This window comes from Helobdella robusta (assembly GCF_000326865.2).
Source record: "Helobdella robusta unplaced genomic scaffold HELROscaffold_23, whole genome shotgun sequence".
In the NCBI taxonomy this organism is placed as follows: Eukaryota; Metazoa; Annelida; class Clitellata; order Rhynchobdellida; family Glossiphoniidae; genus Helobdella; species Helobdella robusta.
Genome location: NW_008704216.1, coordinates 477540 through 494259, shown reverse-complemented (window position 1 = coordinate 494259; position 16720 = coordinate 477540). Strand labels below are relative to the sequence as shown.

At 33.5% G+C, this 16720-nt stretch overlaps 3 protein-coding genes across 3 annotated transcripts; 2 read left to right on the top strand and 1 right to left on the bottom strand.

Annotated features, from left to right (window-relative positions):
- Positions 1-2293: 2293 nt before the first annotated feature.
- HELRODRAFT_172208 (hypothetical protein) lies at positions 2294-3223 on the top strand (the record flags this gene model as incomplete). Its single annotated transcript, XM_009018884.1, has 4 exons — positions 2294-2385; positions 2457-2587; positions 2681-2758; positions 3036-3223. 4 exons carry the CDS (start codon positions 2294-2296, stop codon positions 3221-3223), a joined length of 489 nt encoding a protein of 162 aa, XP_009017132.1.
- A 601-nt stretch (positions 3224-3824) lies between these two features.
- HELRODRAFT_128713 (hypothetical protein) lies at positions 3825-3983 on the bottom strand (the record flags this gene model as incomplete). Its single annotated transcript, XM_009018883.1, has 1 exon — positions 3825-3983. A coding segment is annotated over one exon (159 nt), but the record flags the coding sequence as incomplete, so codon positions are not given.
- A 7913-nt stretch (positions 3984-11896) lies between these two features.
- Positions 11897-14225, top strand: HELRODRAFT_79022 (hypothetical protein; the record flags this gene model as incomplete). Its single annotated transcript, XM_009018882.1, has 7 exons — positions 11897-11941; positions 12290-12384; positions 12630-12708; positions 12877-12978; positions 13240-13337; positions 13607-13738; positions 14096-14225. Coding segments are annotated over 7 exons (681 nt in total), but the record flags the coding sequence as incomplete, so codon positions are not given.
- Positions 14226-16720: the final 2495 nt, after the last annotated feature.

Here is a 16720-nt window from a genome sequence, read left to right as displayed (position 1 = left end):
CATTGCAGTAGTCTAGTCTGGAAAAGACGAAAGAGGAAACCAAGCTTTGAAGAACAGACGTGTTTAGTAATTTTTTGACATTGCGTAATAAACGGAGTTGGTTGGAGCAGACCCTCACTAAATTATTAATATGTAAATCCATCTTTAAGTTTGAGTCAATAATAACTCCAAGACTACGGACAGATGTGGAAAATTCAATGATGTCATTGCCGACACTGATCGATGAAATGTTGACCTTCGACAGCTGCTGCCAAGAACCAACCGGTAATATTTGTGTTTTAGATTGATTTAACTTTAACTGATTCATACTCATCCAAGATCCAATTTCGATGAGACAGTCAGTCAGTTCATTCAGAGAAGCATCAATCGAATCAACAGGACAAGAAACCAATAACTGAATATCATCAGCAAAGGCGTGGGAGCTGAACTCATATTTTTGAATGATATCAAAACATCAGCAGTGTACATAAGAAACAACAGAGGTCCCAACACAGATCCCTGGGGGACACCAAAAGATAGTTTGTTTATGTCAGAGAGGGTGTTGTTGTAAGAAACCTGCTGGGTGCTGCCTAAAAGATAGGAAGCGAACCATGATAAGACTGAATCAGAGAGAAAAAAATTTGTGGAGAGTTTATATATGAGACGAGTATGATCGACACAATCAAATGCAGCACTCAAGTAATGCTAAAAAAGAAACGCATTGACTGTCAACTGAAGAGAACAACTGGGAGAAAATATCATTGAGTGCAGTTTCTATGGAAAAATATTGACGAAAGCCGGATTGATTCTTTGGCAACAAATTGTTTTTGTTTAAATGCTGTAACAATTGTTTGATAACAACTCGTTCAATGACTTTAGAAATGAATGAAAGATTAGAGATAGGACGGTAATTTGATAAAACGTTGTCGTCCAAATTTGATTTTTTTAGAAGTGTGGTTACAATAGCATGTTTCAAAGGGTTGGGAAACTGCTAGTTGATAAACATTGGTTGACAAAAAATGTCAAAAATGGCAAAAAAAGATCTAGTAATGTAGGTTAGTCATATAATTATTAGTGAAATAGTGATTTTCAGATAATGTAGGTTGTTGTCTTGTTGTTCTATTATTAATCTATAATATTCTATATAAAATTATAAATTTTAATTTAATTTTAAACTTAAAAAAGTTTTAGAAATAATTTCTAAAAAATACAAAAATAACAATGACGCCTGTAACTTTAATTAAATTAAATAAATTTTTAATTGATTGATTGAAACTTAGCCGAATTGAAAGTGATGGCCATGTCAAATTTTGTTTGACTATGGCACTCACACTCACACTTACCAACTTCCCTTCAAACCAAAGAAAAACTCAATTTTTCAACACTTTTCGTTAATCAAAAAAAAAGAGTAACGACACATATTAATTACTCCAAAAATTGAAGAACAATAAATACTCACCATTAATAACAGCTCCTGATCCCTGACTAATTCAAAAACAAGAGTAGCAAAAAATTTAAAAAATCGACTTTTATAGCCTAAACTCTTAATTTTACTGAATTATTATATAAAAACAAACTCCGATAATCGTAAATTACAGTAATTAATATCAAGTCAACAAATTATTAGCCATTTTATACAATTAAATAGCTATTTAAATAAATTTTTGATAAATTAAATTTAAAATAAAATTCAAAGAAAACAGCTAGATGGCGCATATGTATAAACAAATGTTGGCCTAGATTTGAATAGCTTTGATACAATTTTAAAAAAGAATAATATTTATTGAAATATTCGTTGAAAAGTTTTATTCAAAAATATTTTTTTTAAATTATTAAAATTTAATAGCATTTTGTAAGTTAAAAATGTTTTTTAAAACTTTATAAACTGCTCAAGCTCAGAACCTACCTCTTTGCCTTAAAAGTGGATTCGAACTATGCTAACAACCGCTTAGCAACCAGGTGCTACTTCATTAGCAACCCCAAATTTCACGAATTGTAACATTTATTATATCATTTTAGGTTTTTATTATTCAATTTATATTGTTTTTTAAAAATTTAAACTGTTTTTTTTAAATATGACATTGAAAAATTTGGCTGATAATTACCTAAGTAAGCCAAAGTCAAACCAAACAGAATTCATCATCTGTTCATCTTCATTTCATACAATTACAATTTAATTTTAGTTTATGAAATCGACATTTTAAAAATAGAAATAATGGTTTTTGATGTTTTTTATCAAATAATTTTACTAACTGTGTTAATATTTTAAATATTTACACTAAAACATGTAACCAATTCCAAAGCAAAATCAAAAATGTTGGTTTACCTTGAGGATGCCACGACTCAGTTGCTGATCATAAAGAATGACATTTCGAAAAATGACTATCAAAAGTTTTTCTACGATTAGTAAGCTTTTGGGTTTAATTTTTTAAACATAATTTAATTTATTTTCAACGTGTTTTTTGTTAATTTTCTAGTTTTATCAGCGTGAAATTAGGCACTCACGTTCTATTGCGTGAATATGCTTTCGTATCAGCTACCCTCCACAACAGGCAGTCGTTCGTTATGCAGTATTATATATGTTTCAACAGCATTGGGAAGATATACGGTTAGACAGAATTTCAAAGTATAAATAAATTGTTAGTCAATTAATCTATTTAAAAAGTTGAAAGTTTAATTAAATGTTTATTCATTTTCACAGAAAAAATTTCGTTAGCAGAGTATCATTCCTATGCTCTGCTTCTCTGCAGCGACTTTCCAATTTCGGTCATGAAGAAAAGTTTCAAGTAGAATAAAATTAGTGTAATGTTCATTATTTTTGAAAAAAAACTACCTAGAATTGGCTATTAAATTACAGAATTAAAAGGCAGAACGATGTAGACGAAACGTCAACACTCCCATTTAACGATTTTATTATTTCGTTTAATTTACTCTTTTCGTATGAAGGTGGGTAGATTGTTTTGTTCTTTTTAACCTGCTAAAAACTTAACGTTATTTTACTCTCGTCGTTTTTGTCTCGTAATTTAAAATTGAAATAATGAATTTTTTTGTTGTAGATTTTGTCGAAAAATGTCGGAACGTATTCAAATCTTTAGCGAGTAAGCACTCAAACACTGTAGTTACTTCTTCGGCGACCTCGAAAAGTGATGCGAAACTTTGGAGACAGCATAAGTCGGAGAGCGTTCATTGTAAAACATACCTCCAACATATTTCTCAATCGTGCAAAGAATCTTTTATCGATTAGTAAGAGACTTTACCGCAAATAAATTCAAATCAAATTGATTGGCTCATTTGCATGTAATGATCACTTCTTTTTGTTCCTCGCTATAATAATTTAATAATTTTTTCAGTCCCAAGTTAGACACGGCCGTGGAATCAATTGGTAATATGGAGTACTTGACTGACTATCAACTATTGAATAATCTTTCAAATAATTCTCTAATTCTCAACGGACTGAGCTCATATTTGAATAAAAAATAGAAATATTTTGTGAAAAATATTACATTAATTATCTGTTTCTGTCTCAATCGATAAATAAGACCTAAACTTTTGTGTAAAATAATTTTAAAATAAACAAAACGAATCTGTATTTAATAAAAAATGCTTAATTACAAAACAGAGTTTTCCAGAAATACTGGCTATTTACAATGTTCAAATTTGATATTGACAGGCACACGCTGCTATGAAACAGTTTGTTAATCAATTTAAAGCCTTCTCATAAATTATATTTGTTGTTTTGTGGTGCGTAAATAAACAAAGAAGACGGTTTTCCGACAGGCGACGTGTAAATGTCAACCCGCGAAACAGGCAAACTCCAAATTGATTCCGCAAACTTCTAACGACTGTCCTTGTGATTTATTTATGGTCATCGCAAAGGCCAGGCGTTCTGGAAATTGTAAGCGTTTAAAATTGAATGGAATTGCAATCATCGGTATCCGCGGAATCAAGACATCCTCTCCTTTGTATTTTCCTTTTATGACTGTTGCCTCAATGACGTTATTTATCAGCTTTTTCACAGCCAGTCTTGTTCTAGTTAATTTATAATTATATAACATGTAAATATTATATAATTAAGATTACATAATTTTATTTTTTGAAAAGTTTATTGGATCAGCAAAAGTTTAAACTTAATGACAAAAACTATCTGGCTGCCCATACAGTAAGCTAATGATGAACATAGCTTGCGTCCCACGCGTTTCGTTTATTTTTATTTATTATTTTAGTTTGTTTAATTTAATTTAATTCTCTAAATTGTGTGAAGAAATGAATGTAAAATATCTTTCCGCCGGTTAATTTTTTCATTTATTTTTTAGTTTTTTTACGATTTTGGTTCGGATAAAATAAGCTATAGTTTTAATTTTAAAATAATTTTTTCCAAATCAATTTAATATTCTAATTTTATAAATTAGTTATTAATTTATTAATATATTATAATTATATTAGATTGAAATTTGTTATTAAAATTTTTTTTCTAAATACAATTTTAAAATCACAGATCCATCCAGTGATCTAAAATCCATATTCAAGAACTTTACACTCAGAAATGATTCAACTAACAAATTAAGTAAAATATCCCGGAAAAAATCTGTGGGGCCAAACGACAAACTGACGGTCACCACTACTAATAACAACAACAAAAATGGCACATTATCCAAAGATAGTAAAAGAAAATCATTCAAACGAACGGGTAGTTTCACTAGTAGTCGAAAGGCAGACCATAAGACTGTCCTCAAAACTGTTAGAAAATAATTTTAATTGTTTTAATTTAATGAAATATAAAGTAAATAATAATAATAATTATTATAAATAAATAATAATTATAAGTCAATATTAATACTAACAAACTGACCCCAAACTCCACACACAGCATGGCCAACTAATTGAGGATAGTAACAAAAAACTCCATCAGTCGATTAACTATCTCGACCATGTGATCAATAAAAAAAGATTTGAATTGCTGTTAGGAGCGATTAGTGTAATGCTGGAAAATTTCATAGAACTAGAATCTATACTGGCCGAGAATAAAAGGTATTTTATGTGGGTATTACTCTTTTGTATGTGTATTGTCTGTCTTGTATTTGTTTTTTATCTTGTATATATCTTATATGTATTTTGTATCTTGTATCTTGTCTTGTATCTTGTACATATCTTGTTTTCTATAAACTGATATTGTATTTGTATCTGTATTTTTGTATTGTATTGTAATGTCTACTGAATTATAATGTGTATTGAATTATAATCAGATTTTTTCCGGGAACAAATACACATTACAACATTATTGAATTGTAATGTGTATTTATGTATTGAATTGAATTGTATTGTATCGTAATGTGTATTGTATTGTAATTTGTATTGAATTGTATTGTATATATTCTTGTATTATATAAGAGGTATTTGAGTTGTTTTGTATTGGAATTGTGTACTGCTATGTTTGTTGTATTGTATTGTACTGTATCATTATATTATTTGTATATTATCTTGTATTACAAAGAAGGTATCTGTGTTGTGTTGTATTTGTATGGTGTTGTATGTCTGTACGGTATCTTGTATTGTATTTTAATAGATTAAATTTAAAAAAATATGAAATTTAAAAAAAAATTTCAAATATTATAAAATAAAAGTTTTATAATAGATTAAATTATAATAGATTAAATTAAAAAAAAATATTAAATTAAAAAAAAATTTTCCAGTACCATTCGCAGAGAGCATAGCAAACAATCACAGAAACTAATACGCAAGAAGTTGATCGAGTTGATGAGATTTTCCTACGACAGAATCTCAAATGACATCAACAAAAAAAAAAACAACAGCCTTGATGGTGACGTCATTATTGGTGGTAGTAGTAGTAGTAGTAGTGGTGGTGGTGGTGGTGGTGGTGGCGGTGATGGTGGCGAAGATGGAGGCGGCCCTGGCGACGACGCTTGGATTAGAGAGGGGGGTGATATGCTGATGTCTTTCAAGAATCTTGTTAAGGTTGGGGTTACTGTTGTTGTTGTTGTTGTTTATTCATCAGTCAATCAATCAATCAATCAATCGATCAATCAATCAATCAATCTATCAATCAATCAGCTAACAAATTACTTTTAATTATTATGATTACAGGAATTTTTAGGGGATCACAGCAGCAGCTGTAGCAACAACGACAATGTCACTACCAAACCTGATGACAAATCTAAGATGCCTCTGAAGGATGAGTAAGAAATTATGATGATGATGATTGTAGTGGTGATGATGATGATGGTCGTAGTCTGAGAATAATGATCATGATAATGATGTTAATGATGATGTTAATTATGGTTTTGTTGTTATGAAGATGGTGATGATGTTTTTTTGGTGGTAATAGGGTGAGGATGATGATGATGACGATGATGACGACGACGAGGATGTTAATGATATCTAAAGACAAAAATCCATCACGGCATTATCATCGCCATTTCCTCACTCATTCACTCACTCATTCACTCACTCACTCACTCACTCACTCACTCACTCACTCACTCACTCACTCACTCACTTACGCAAAAGATTCAGCAACAACAAAAACTTTCGGACATCAACATCATCAACAACAACAACAACCACATCACTAATGACGTCAACCAACACGGCAACAACAACAACAACAACAACGACGACGATGACATCTTCCAACATCAGCACGTCATTGTCGTACTCGGCAGACGACATACTGGCCGACTCACTGTCGTCACTGTCGTCATCATCTTCGCCACCTCCTAAGCCACCTAAACCACAGCAACTTGTTCTACCGTCTTGGAGTTTCTTACAAGGGTCAGCCATCTTGTTTTTTTTTGTATTATCATCTTTTGTTTATGTTTTTTTTTAATTCAAGTGATTTTTTAAAAATTTATTTTCTATGGTGATCTCCGGTATTTAATGTTCTGGGTTTTGGTTCTTGTGTTAATTTCACGTCTATGTCATTGTTGTTGTCGTTGTTTTAGTTTCATATCTATGGTGGTTATGTATTGGCAAATCATTATAGTTTTGTCCCATCATCATCATCATCATCATCATCGCCATAACTCAGGACAAACCCAGATGACATATTTAAGAACACACAGCTAGCCAAGCAGCTCTTCTACAAGAGGTACGCGTCCAATGGCAGTTGCAACTTCAGCAACCAATCACAAGGCTGCTCAGACCTTGAAAATGCTCCCGGCACTTTTACCGGTCGTTCGCCGACCAATAGCGTTAATTCTTTTCTAAGCGCCTCCTCTGAGGAGCTCCTATTGGACGACGTGCCGCCTCCGAAACCACCCCGCACTCCTGATTTGTCCAAGTTAAAGGGCATTACGTCATCGTCGTCGTTGATATCGCCGTTACCAGTTTTCACGCCACCACCATCATCGTCGTCATCATCGTCGTCGCCGTTCAATATGAAATCAATGTCGTCATTGTCGTCGTCATCATCATTCTCGGTCAGTAGGAAGGTTACGTATGGAGGTGGTAACCAATCAGATAGTGGGGACGTTTTCAATGTCAAGGACTCGAATACTATCATCAATACGCCATCGTCATCGTCGTCTTCGTCATCATTTTTTATGTCAGTGGCGACTTCATCATCGTTATCGTCGTCGTCGTCGTCAGCATCATCATCAGTGAGAACGGCCACTGCCGAAGTTAGGAAGTCCTCGAAATCTATTTTTAAATCATTAACTGTTACGTCATCAAACACGTCATCGTCGACGTCATCAGTAGCATTCAATAATAATAACAATAATAATAACAATAACAATAATAATAATAACAATAACAATGGTTGTGATGATGACGATCTTGGTCAACCTCCCCCTCTCCCTCCTAAGCAGAAACCAGGTGATTGGAATGAAGGAATGGACGGATGAATGAATGAATGAACGAACGAACGAACGGAAGAATGGGTGAATGAATGAATGAACGAATGAATTGATGAACAATGAAATAATAGATAATTTATTTCGTATATTTTTAATTCAACACAGCACAGTAGCAATTAATCGCTCAACTTTATTATCAACCAGCTGATCTGTCACTCATTCATCTACCCATCTATATATTTATTAATCCATTAGTCAAATAATTCATTCGTTCATTCATTCATTCATTCATTCATTCATTCCCTCGTTCATTCATTCGTTCATTCATTCATTCATTCATTCATTCATCGTTCATTCATCTATTCATCCAGCGGTTGAGACATACATGTGCATCTTTGGCTCATCCATGCTCCCACTGCCTCCAACTCAGCCCGCCACTCCGCCATCTTCAACTTCCACCACCACCACCAGCAACATCACCGGCAACAACATCATCTCTACAACAACCACCACCACCAACAACAACAACAACACGGTGGTCTTACGCCAACACCATCATCATCAACAACGTCATCAGCAGCAGCACCAGCAGCAGCTTCACCAGCAGCAGCAGCATCAGCAAACTTTTTACTGCGACCAGCGATTCTTCTGCAACACTGCCAGCATCAACGTCGACTACTACAGAACCAAGTACTTCCAACACTTTCAAGAACTTTATGGCAGCAGCGGCAGTAGCAGCAGTGGCCTCGGGATGTCGCTTTTTGCCGCTAGCAGCAGCGGAGGCAGCCGTGACGGTGAGATGTTGATGCTAACTGGCGGAGAGAAAATGATGAAAAAGAGAGGGTCTACTGCCACTACTTCAAGTCATAATTCTAGTTTGTTCTCCTCAGAATCGAGTGGCGATTGTAGCGGGAGTAATATTGTTGGTGGTGGTATTAGCGGTGACCTCACTGGCGACAAGAGGGATTCGTCGTCGTCTTCGACGTCACCACCTGCTCTGCCACCTAAGCAAGGAAATCAACCTGTTAGTGTGGATTTGATACTGTTGTTGTTGTCTTTGTTGCTGTTGTTGTTTCTGTTGTTTTTTTGTTGTTTTTGTTGCTATTGTTGTTGTTTTTGTAGTTGTTGTGGTTGGCGTTGTTGTTGTTGTTGTCAGTAATCAGGATTAGTAATTATGATTAGTAATTATTTAATTTACGTTAATTAGGTGCTTGCAATTGAAATAACCCCATCAACACCACCAACTGCAGCAGCAAGTGATGACGTCAGAGCAGCTATGCAGCAACAGCTGGCCGCCATCTTGGATTTGGACACAGCAACTGAGTATCTTTGCTTCAATGATCAAGTAAGTTCATCACCACCATCATCATCATCATCGTCACCATCATCGTCATCATCACAACCATCATCACCACCACCACCATCATCATCATCATTGTTGAAAATCATTAATCGTCATCATTGTCACTTATATCATTCATTATTATTATTATTATTATTATTATTATTATTGTTGTTATGTTGTTATTATTATTGCTATTATTGTTGTTGTTGTTGCTGTTATTTCACAGAGTGATGGTGGTAGCAACAGTAGCAGCAGCAGCATGGAGGTGAAAGCGGGAAGCGTTGACGCTCTCATCGTCCACGCTACAACGACAGGTAAGTCGTCGTCGATCGTCGTCGTCGTCATTCTTAAACCCATTCGTTCATTCGGTTGTTTTTTGTTTTCATTCAATGCTTGCTTCATTCATTTTACAACTAATCTTACTCATTTGTCTGTCATTCATTCGTTCATTCATTCATTCATTAATCAATCATTCATTCATTCATTCATTCCTTTATCAACCAATCAATCAATCAATCAATCAATCAATCAGTCAATCAATCAATCTAGCAATTCCTTTAGCTACCCTTAATCATCTACATATTTGCATATAAAACATAAATTAGTCAACAAGCATTCACTCGTACACGCGCACACACAAACGCACACACACACACACACACACTTGTAAACACACACGCACACGTACAAACATTCACAAACACACAAACAGCTGATTTTCTCTTCCAAGAAGCTTTCCTCATGACCTATAGGACCTTCCTCTCCCCCCAACAACTCGTTCAAAAACTAATCTATAGATACGACAAATTCAACATGAAATATTGTGACGTCATCAACAACAACAACAACAACAACAATAATAATAATGTTTTAAGGAATAATAATAATAATAATAATTCTAGCAAAAGTGTTAGCAGTGGCCTGGCTAGCAGCTATAAGAAGTGCTGTCGAAATGCATTCTCTTTGATTGTTAGGGTTGTTGATGACGTCTGGTTAGTTGTTTTTTGTTGTTGTTTTTATTATTATTGTTGTTGTTGTTGTGTGTGTGTGAATGTGAGTGAGTGTGTGCGCGCGTGTGAATGTGTGTGTGTTTATGTGGGTCTATGCGTGCTCTGCTTATCATATCGTCAACACACCGTCACTTCATAATCGCCGTATCACGTGACCACGCCACATTATGACGTCATAACCACATCATCATCATCATCACGTCATCATTACGTAACCACATAATCATCATCATCACGTCATCATTACGTAACCACATCATCATCATCATCATCATTATCATCATCATTATCATCATCATCACTCAACCAGCATAGATACGGATTCGGATGTTTTAGAGTTGGGCATAGATCTAGTCTGCAGGCTGATTGAGAATGCCGATCTCAAACAAGCCCAGAAACTCTGGGACAAGTGTGTTGTTAAGATCAAAGTTAAACAAGATAGGTTGGTTGGTTGGTTGGTCGGCTGGCTGGCTGGTTGGTTGGTTGGTCCTTTGTTTGTTTGGTTGGTTGGCTAGTTGACTGGTTGATTGGCTAGTTGACTGATTGGCTAGTTGAGTGGTTGGTTGATTGATTAGTTGAATGGTTAATTGATTGATTGATTTATATTTTCATTGGATGAGAAAGATGAGTGTTAGACAGGATTCTGCATCTGCCAGAGTCTGATATTTTATAGAACGCAAAAAGTAGATCAATCGGTTGATTAATTAATTGATTAATTAATTGATTAATTGATCAGTTGAATGTAAATGATTGATTGACCGACTGATTGGCTGACTGATTAGAAACCTAATTGAATGAATGACACAGACAGATATAAAATAAGAAATTAACTTTCTGGGACCTTGATAAGTACACACGCACACACACGCACACACACGCACACGTGTTTTAACTGGAAGCGTTATCGTGAGCCGAACGATAGTTTAGATTAGCGATGACATTTCTACTAATTAGAAACATTCCTCCCTCTCTCTTTCATCTGCTGTAGGACTTTTGAAGACCGTCATACAAACATACATACATACAATCGCAGGTACAAACAAGCAAACAAACATATGGCAAACATATGACAAACATACATTCCGACATACAAACGTACATACATACAATTGCACACACATACATACAAGCAAACACACACGTGACAAACATACATACAGACAACCGCACAAACTCACTATACACATACATACAATAGTGTACGTACATGCATGCATACATAGTCATACATACAAACACATAAATCCACGCATACATCAAAATATACAAACATACAAACAAAAGAACGAACAAACATACATACAAAGAAGCAAACAAACAAATACCCAAACAGATTAAAAGACACGAAAAGACTGCTTACATCCTATCAATTAAGCTTCAAGTAAGTCCTTTGCACGAGTGTATCTGAGTCGTGTTTGTAGTTTCTTTCCTCGCTATGCACTGAGTCGTCGTGTCATCATTATTATTCTTCTCACTTTTACTGATTTTATTATTTATATTATTAACTTATTATTATTATTGTTGTTGTTGTTGTTATTATTATTGTTATTCTTGTTGTTGTTTGTAGTTTTCTAGCATTTATTTGTAAGAACCATGGGAATGTAATCTCCACTATTATCATCACCACCATCCTCATCATCATCATCTCTTTCTTCATCAACATCATCATCATCATAATTATCATTATCATCATCATCATAACTTCTAGGACGCACAATTTACTGGAGTTTAAATCTTTATTGATAGCTGAGCAGATGACTCTGCTGGATTTCGAACTCTTCCAAAAAATTGATGTATGTTTATCTCTCTCTCTTTCTCTCTCTCTCTCTCTCTTCCTCTCTCTTTCTCTCTCTCGTTTAATTCTCTTCTCTCTCTTTTTCTCTGTGTGTGTGTATGTTGTTTGTTTGTGTGTGTGAATGTTTCTATGTTTTTTTGTTTGTTTGTACATATGTATGTATGCTTGTTCGTACACCTGCAATAGCAGTGTAACCATCAAAGTATAGAGAAGTAGCGTTTTTTTCTAATCATCTTTACCACAACCACCTCCATCATCATCATCACATCACGTATCATCATTATCATCATCTTTCTTCGTCATTTTCACCATCGCCATCATCGTCGTCGTCGTCATCACTTTGAAGATTTCAGAGGTGCTACTGTGGTCTAGACAGCAGACTGAGGAGTTGAGTCCTAACCTTACAAAGTTTACTAAACACTTCAATGATATGTCTTACTGGTCTGTACCTTTGTATGATTTGTGTGTACGTGTGTATGTTTGTTTGTTAGTTTGTATGTATGTATGTGTGTATGTTTGTTTGTTTGTATGTATGTTTGTTTGTTTGTATGTATGTATGTAACGAGTCTTGGTATGTTGATTTGTTTGTCTGTTTGGATGTAGTTACTTATCATTATTATCATCATCGTCATTTATCATCATCGTCATCGTCGTCATCATCATCGTCATCGTCATCATGGTTTTAGGTGTAGAACGCGAATTGTAGATAGAGAGGACGGAAAAGAGAGGGAGAAGTATTTCATCAAGTTCATTAAGATTATGAAGGTTGTTATCGATCGATCGATCGATCGATCGATCGATCAATCAATCAATCAATCAATCAATCAATCAATCAACCAATCAATCAATCAATCAACCAATAAATCAACCAGCCAATCATTCAATCAATCAACCAACCAACCATCACTCAATCAATCTCACATCCAATCATAGCACCTCAGAGACTTGAGTAACTTTAATTCCTACCTGGCCATCCTGTCAGCCCTGGACAGTGCCCCCCTCAGAAGGCTCGACTGGCCCAAACAACATGTCGAGGTGGTTATTGTGGTGACGACAACGACAGTGTCGATGGAAGTTTTGATGATGATTTTGATGATGATACAAATTTCTGATACTGATTGTTTTCATTGTTGTGCCGCTACAACAATGAAAAATGATGATACACGTGCCATTCTATAATTATATTTGAGTATCTGTCACACAGATGTTTGTAACATTCACACCACACTACACATACACACACACACCACACACACACAAACACAGACACACACACACAAAAACTTATTTACACAGACATTGAAAGATTTGTTCAGTTTGATTGATAGTTCTGCATCGTTCAGAACATACAGGCAGACGTTGGCTAGCACAGAACCGCCTTGTATACCTTATATGTATGTTTGTTTGCGGATTATTTGTATGTTTATGTGTATGTTTGTTTGTATGTGTATATGTTTGTCTGTATGTATATCTGTATGTCTGTTTGTTTGTTTGTATATATGTTTGTTTGCGGTTAATTCAATTGTTTGCATGTATGTTTGTTTGTATGCATATATGTTGGTTTGTTTGTCTGTATGTATGTTTGTTTTTATCAACCAACCAACCAACCAATCAACCAACCAACCAACCAATCAACCAACCAACCAACCAACCAACCAAACAGCGGTCTGGTATTACAAGATCTGACCTTTATTCACGTCGGTAATTCTGACACAGACGATGACGGGAGAATCAACTTCAACAAATGTTGGCAACTATTTGGCGTCATCAGCATCATGTTGAGATTTAAAAAGAGGTTCCTTGATCTTTTTGTCATTCATTGTTCTCTCTATCTCTATCTCTATCTCTCTTTCTCTTTCTCTCTCTCTCTTTCTCACACACAGACTCATGCACACACACATTCACGAGTACGTGCACACACACACACACACACATTTTCTCTCTCTCGCAAACAAACTCACGCACACACACACATATTTAAAAGTACGTGCACACACACACGTACAAACAGCTCTAGATACAGTATCAATCAGGACGACAAGATAATAATCTATCATTTTCTATCATTTTACACAAACACACACACACATACATACACACACATATACATACACACACACACACACATACGCACATAAATACCAACACACAGTTCTAGATACTGTATCAAGCGCAATGACAAGATAATTTCATATTTCAACAATTTTGACGACTTCATTAGCGAAGAGTCACTCTGGCAGATGTCTGAAATGATCAAGCCTAGAATGAAGAAGAAAAATTAGATTGATTATAGCTAATAATTATGTTAATTATGATATTTTTAATTGTGTGTGTGCGTGTGCAAGTGTATATGTGTTTGTACGTATATATATATGTGTGTGTGTGTGTGCATGTGTGTATAATGTTAGTGTATGTGTATGTTTATATGTGTGTTCGTATTAGTGTTTCTGTGTTTTGTTTGTATATGTGTATGTACGTTTGTAGATATGAGATTTAATTGTAGATATGTGTGTTTGTATTTATATATGTGCCCATAAACATGTGTGTGTGTTTGTGTGTTTTATGTGTATTCAACATTTTCGTGTTTTTTCTAGTTTAGCTTTATTTAGTTTCATTCATTCAACCATATTTTAGTCTGATCATGTTTTTAAATGTTTTAATTTATTTTATTTCATTTGCCATATAAATACTGATATATATATATATATATATATATATATATATATATATATATATATATATATATATATATATATATATATATATATATGTTGGTAATAGACCATAATTTTTACAATATTCTATAAATTCTACCGAATGTTTATATTTGAATGAACATTCGGTAGAATTTATAGAATATTGTAAAAAATATATATATATATATATATATTGCATCAAATATTGTATATATTATATGTGTGTGTTAATACAAGTATTTTCGCCGCATATATTAATTAGCTTAAGTCAGTTGTGAGTGATTAGATGAGTGAATGAATGGATGGATTGATTATTAAAGAAATGATTGGATGAATGAATGAATGAATGAATGAATGAATGAATGAATGAATGGATGAATAGATGAACGGTGATAATAAATAATAGATGGATAGATAGGTTGAGGAGATGAATTAGAAGTTGGATGAATTAATAATATGATGGGAAATGAATGAATGAATGAATGAATAAGTGAATGAATGATTGAATGAAATAATTGAGAAACGAATGGTAAGGCGGATAGAATGATGATTTCATTATTGGATAGATGAAAAGACGAATGAACTGACTGAAGAAAGGTAGATTCAAACGAATGATGTTGAATGAACGAACGAATATCTGGATGAATGATAGATCATAGAAATCGATACGAATATCTGGAGGAATGATAGAAATAGATTGAAAGAAATAGGTTTTTGTTTTTTTTTTTGATTGAATAAAAGTGATTTGGTTAGATGGATGGATGGATAGATAGATAGATAGATAGATAGATAGATAGATAGATAGATAGATAGATAGATAGATAGATAGATAGATAGATAGACGAAAAGCTAGATGGATAGATAGTCAAATTAATTTTTTTAAATGTACAATTTCGTTTCGAAACCTAAACTCATGACGACAAATTTTTCATTGTATAAAAATGCTTCTTTTTCGTCCGTATTAAATTTCTTTTGGCCATTTTATTAAATAATATTCAACCATTTATTTTTATATTATCATTTTTATCATTTAAATGCTTTATAATTGCATAAAATACCCTTGAAAAATACTTATAGACTTCAGAGTTTTAGTAAATAAAATGAAATTCATATTTATAGATAGATACAGATAGATACAGATAGATATCTTGATGTTTTTATTAATATTCATATAAATTCTTTCATATATAAATATATATATATCTATCAAAAATACATACATACATTCGTACAAACAAACATACATTCAGACGGACACATACATATACAAGCAAAAACACACACATACACACAGATGCACATGCTGATACATACATAGACAGACGTACAACAAGATACCATCGTTAAATTTAATCCGTGTACAAACCCAATGTTACATTAAATTGTATTTCAATATTAATAGTTTTATTTGCCGCCATATTTCATGTTATTTTGAATTAATTTGTTAATTGGTTAAATAATTAATTAATTAACTGGTTATATCTTTTTTCGTATCTTCGCGATCCTTATAACATATATTATTCGTTGTGCTTTTCAATATATATGAGGGTGGTTTTATCACACACACCACACACACACGTACACAAACAAACAAAGAAACATACACACATTCATATTTACAAAAATACCTAAGCAAACATACACACAGATATGGTTAGGACAGGGGTGGGCAAATTTTTTGCCTTGAGGGTCCAATTGACAACTATCTGACCTTTGAAGGGCCGAATTGACAACTATCTGACCTTTGAAGGGCCGCATATGTACTTTAATAGCAAAGCTATAGAGAATAGTATACACAGTCACACACACTCATACACACACAAACACATATGTGTATATATATTACATTACTATTTCCTTATTTTGGTGCATAGCGCTTTTACATTTATTCTCAAATTTTAATGGCTGTATTAATATTTTAATGTTTTTTTGTTTGCTTGTTTGTTCGTTTTTTGTTCTAACCTCGTTTTATGTCTTAAGTTTACTTTTAGCTGTTTTTAGTGTACACTGTTTGCTCATTATATATATATATATATATATATATATATATATATATATATGAATGTATGTATGTATGTATA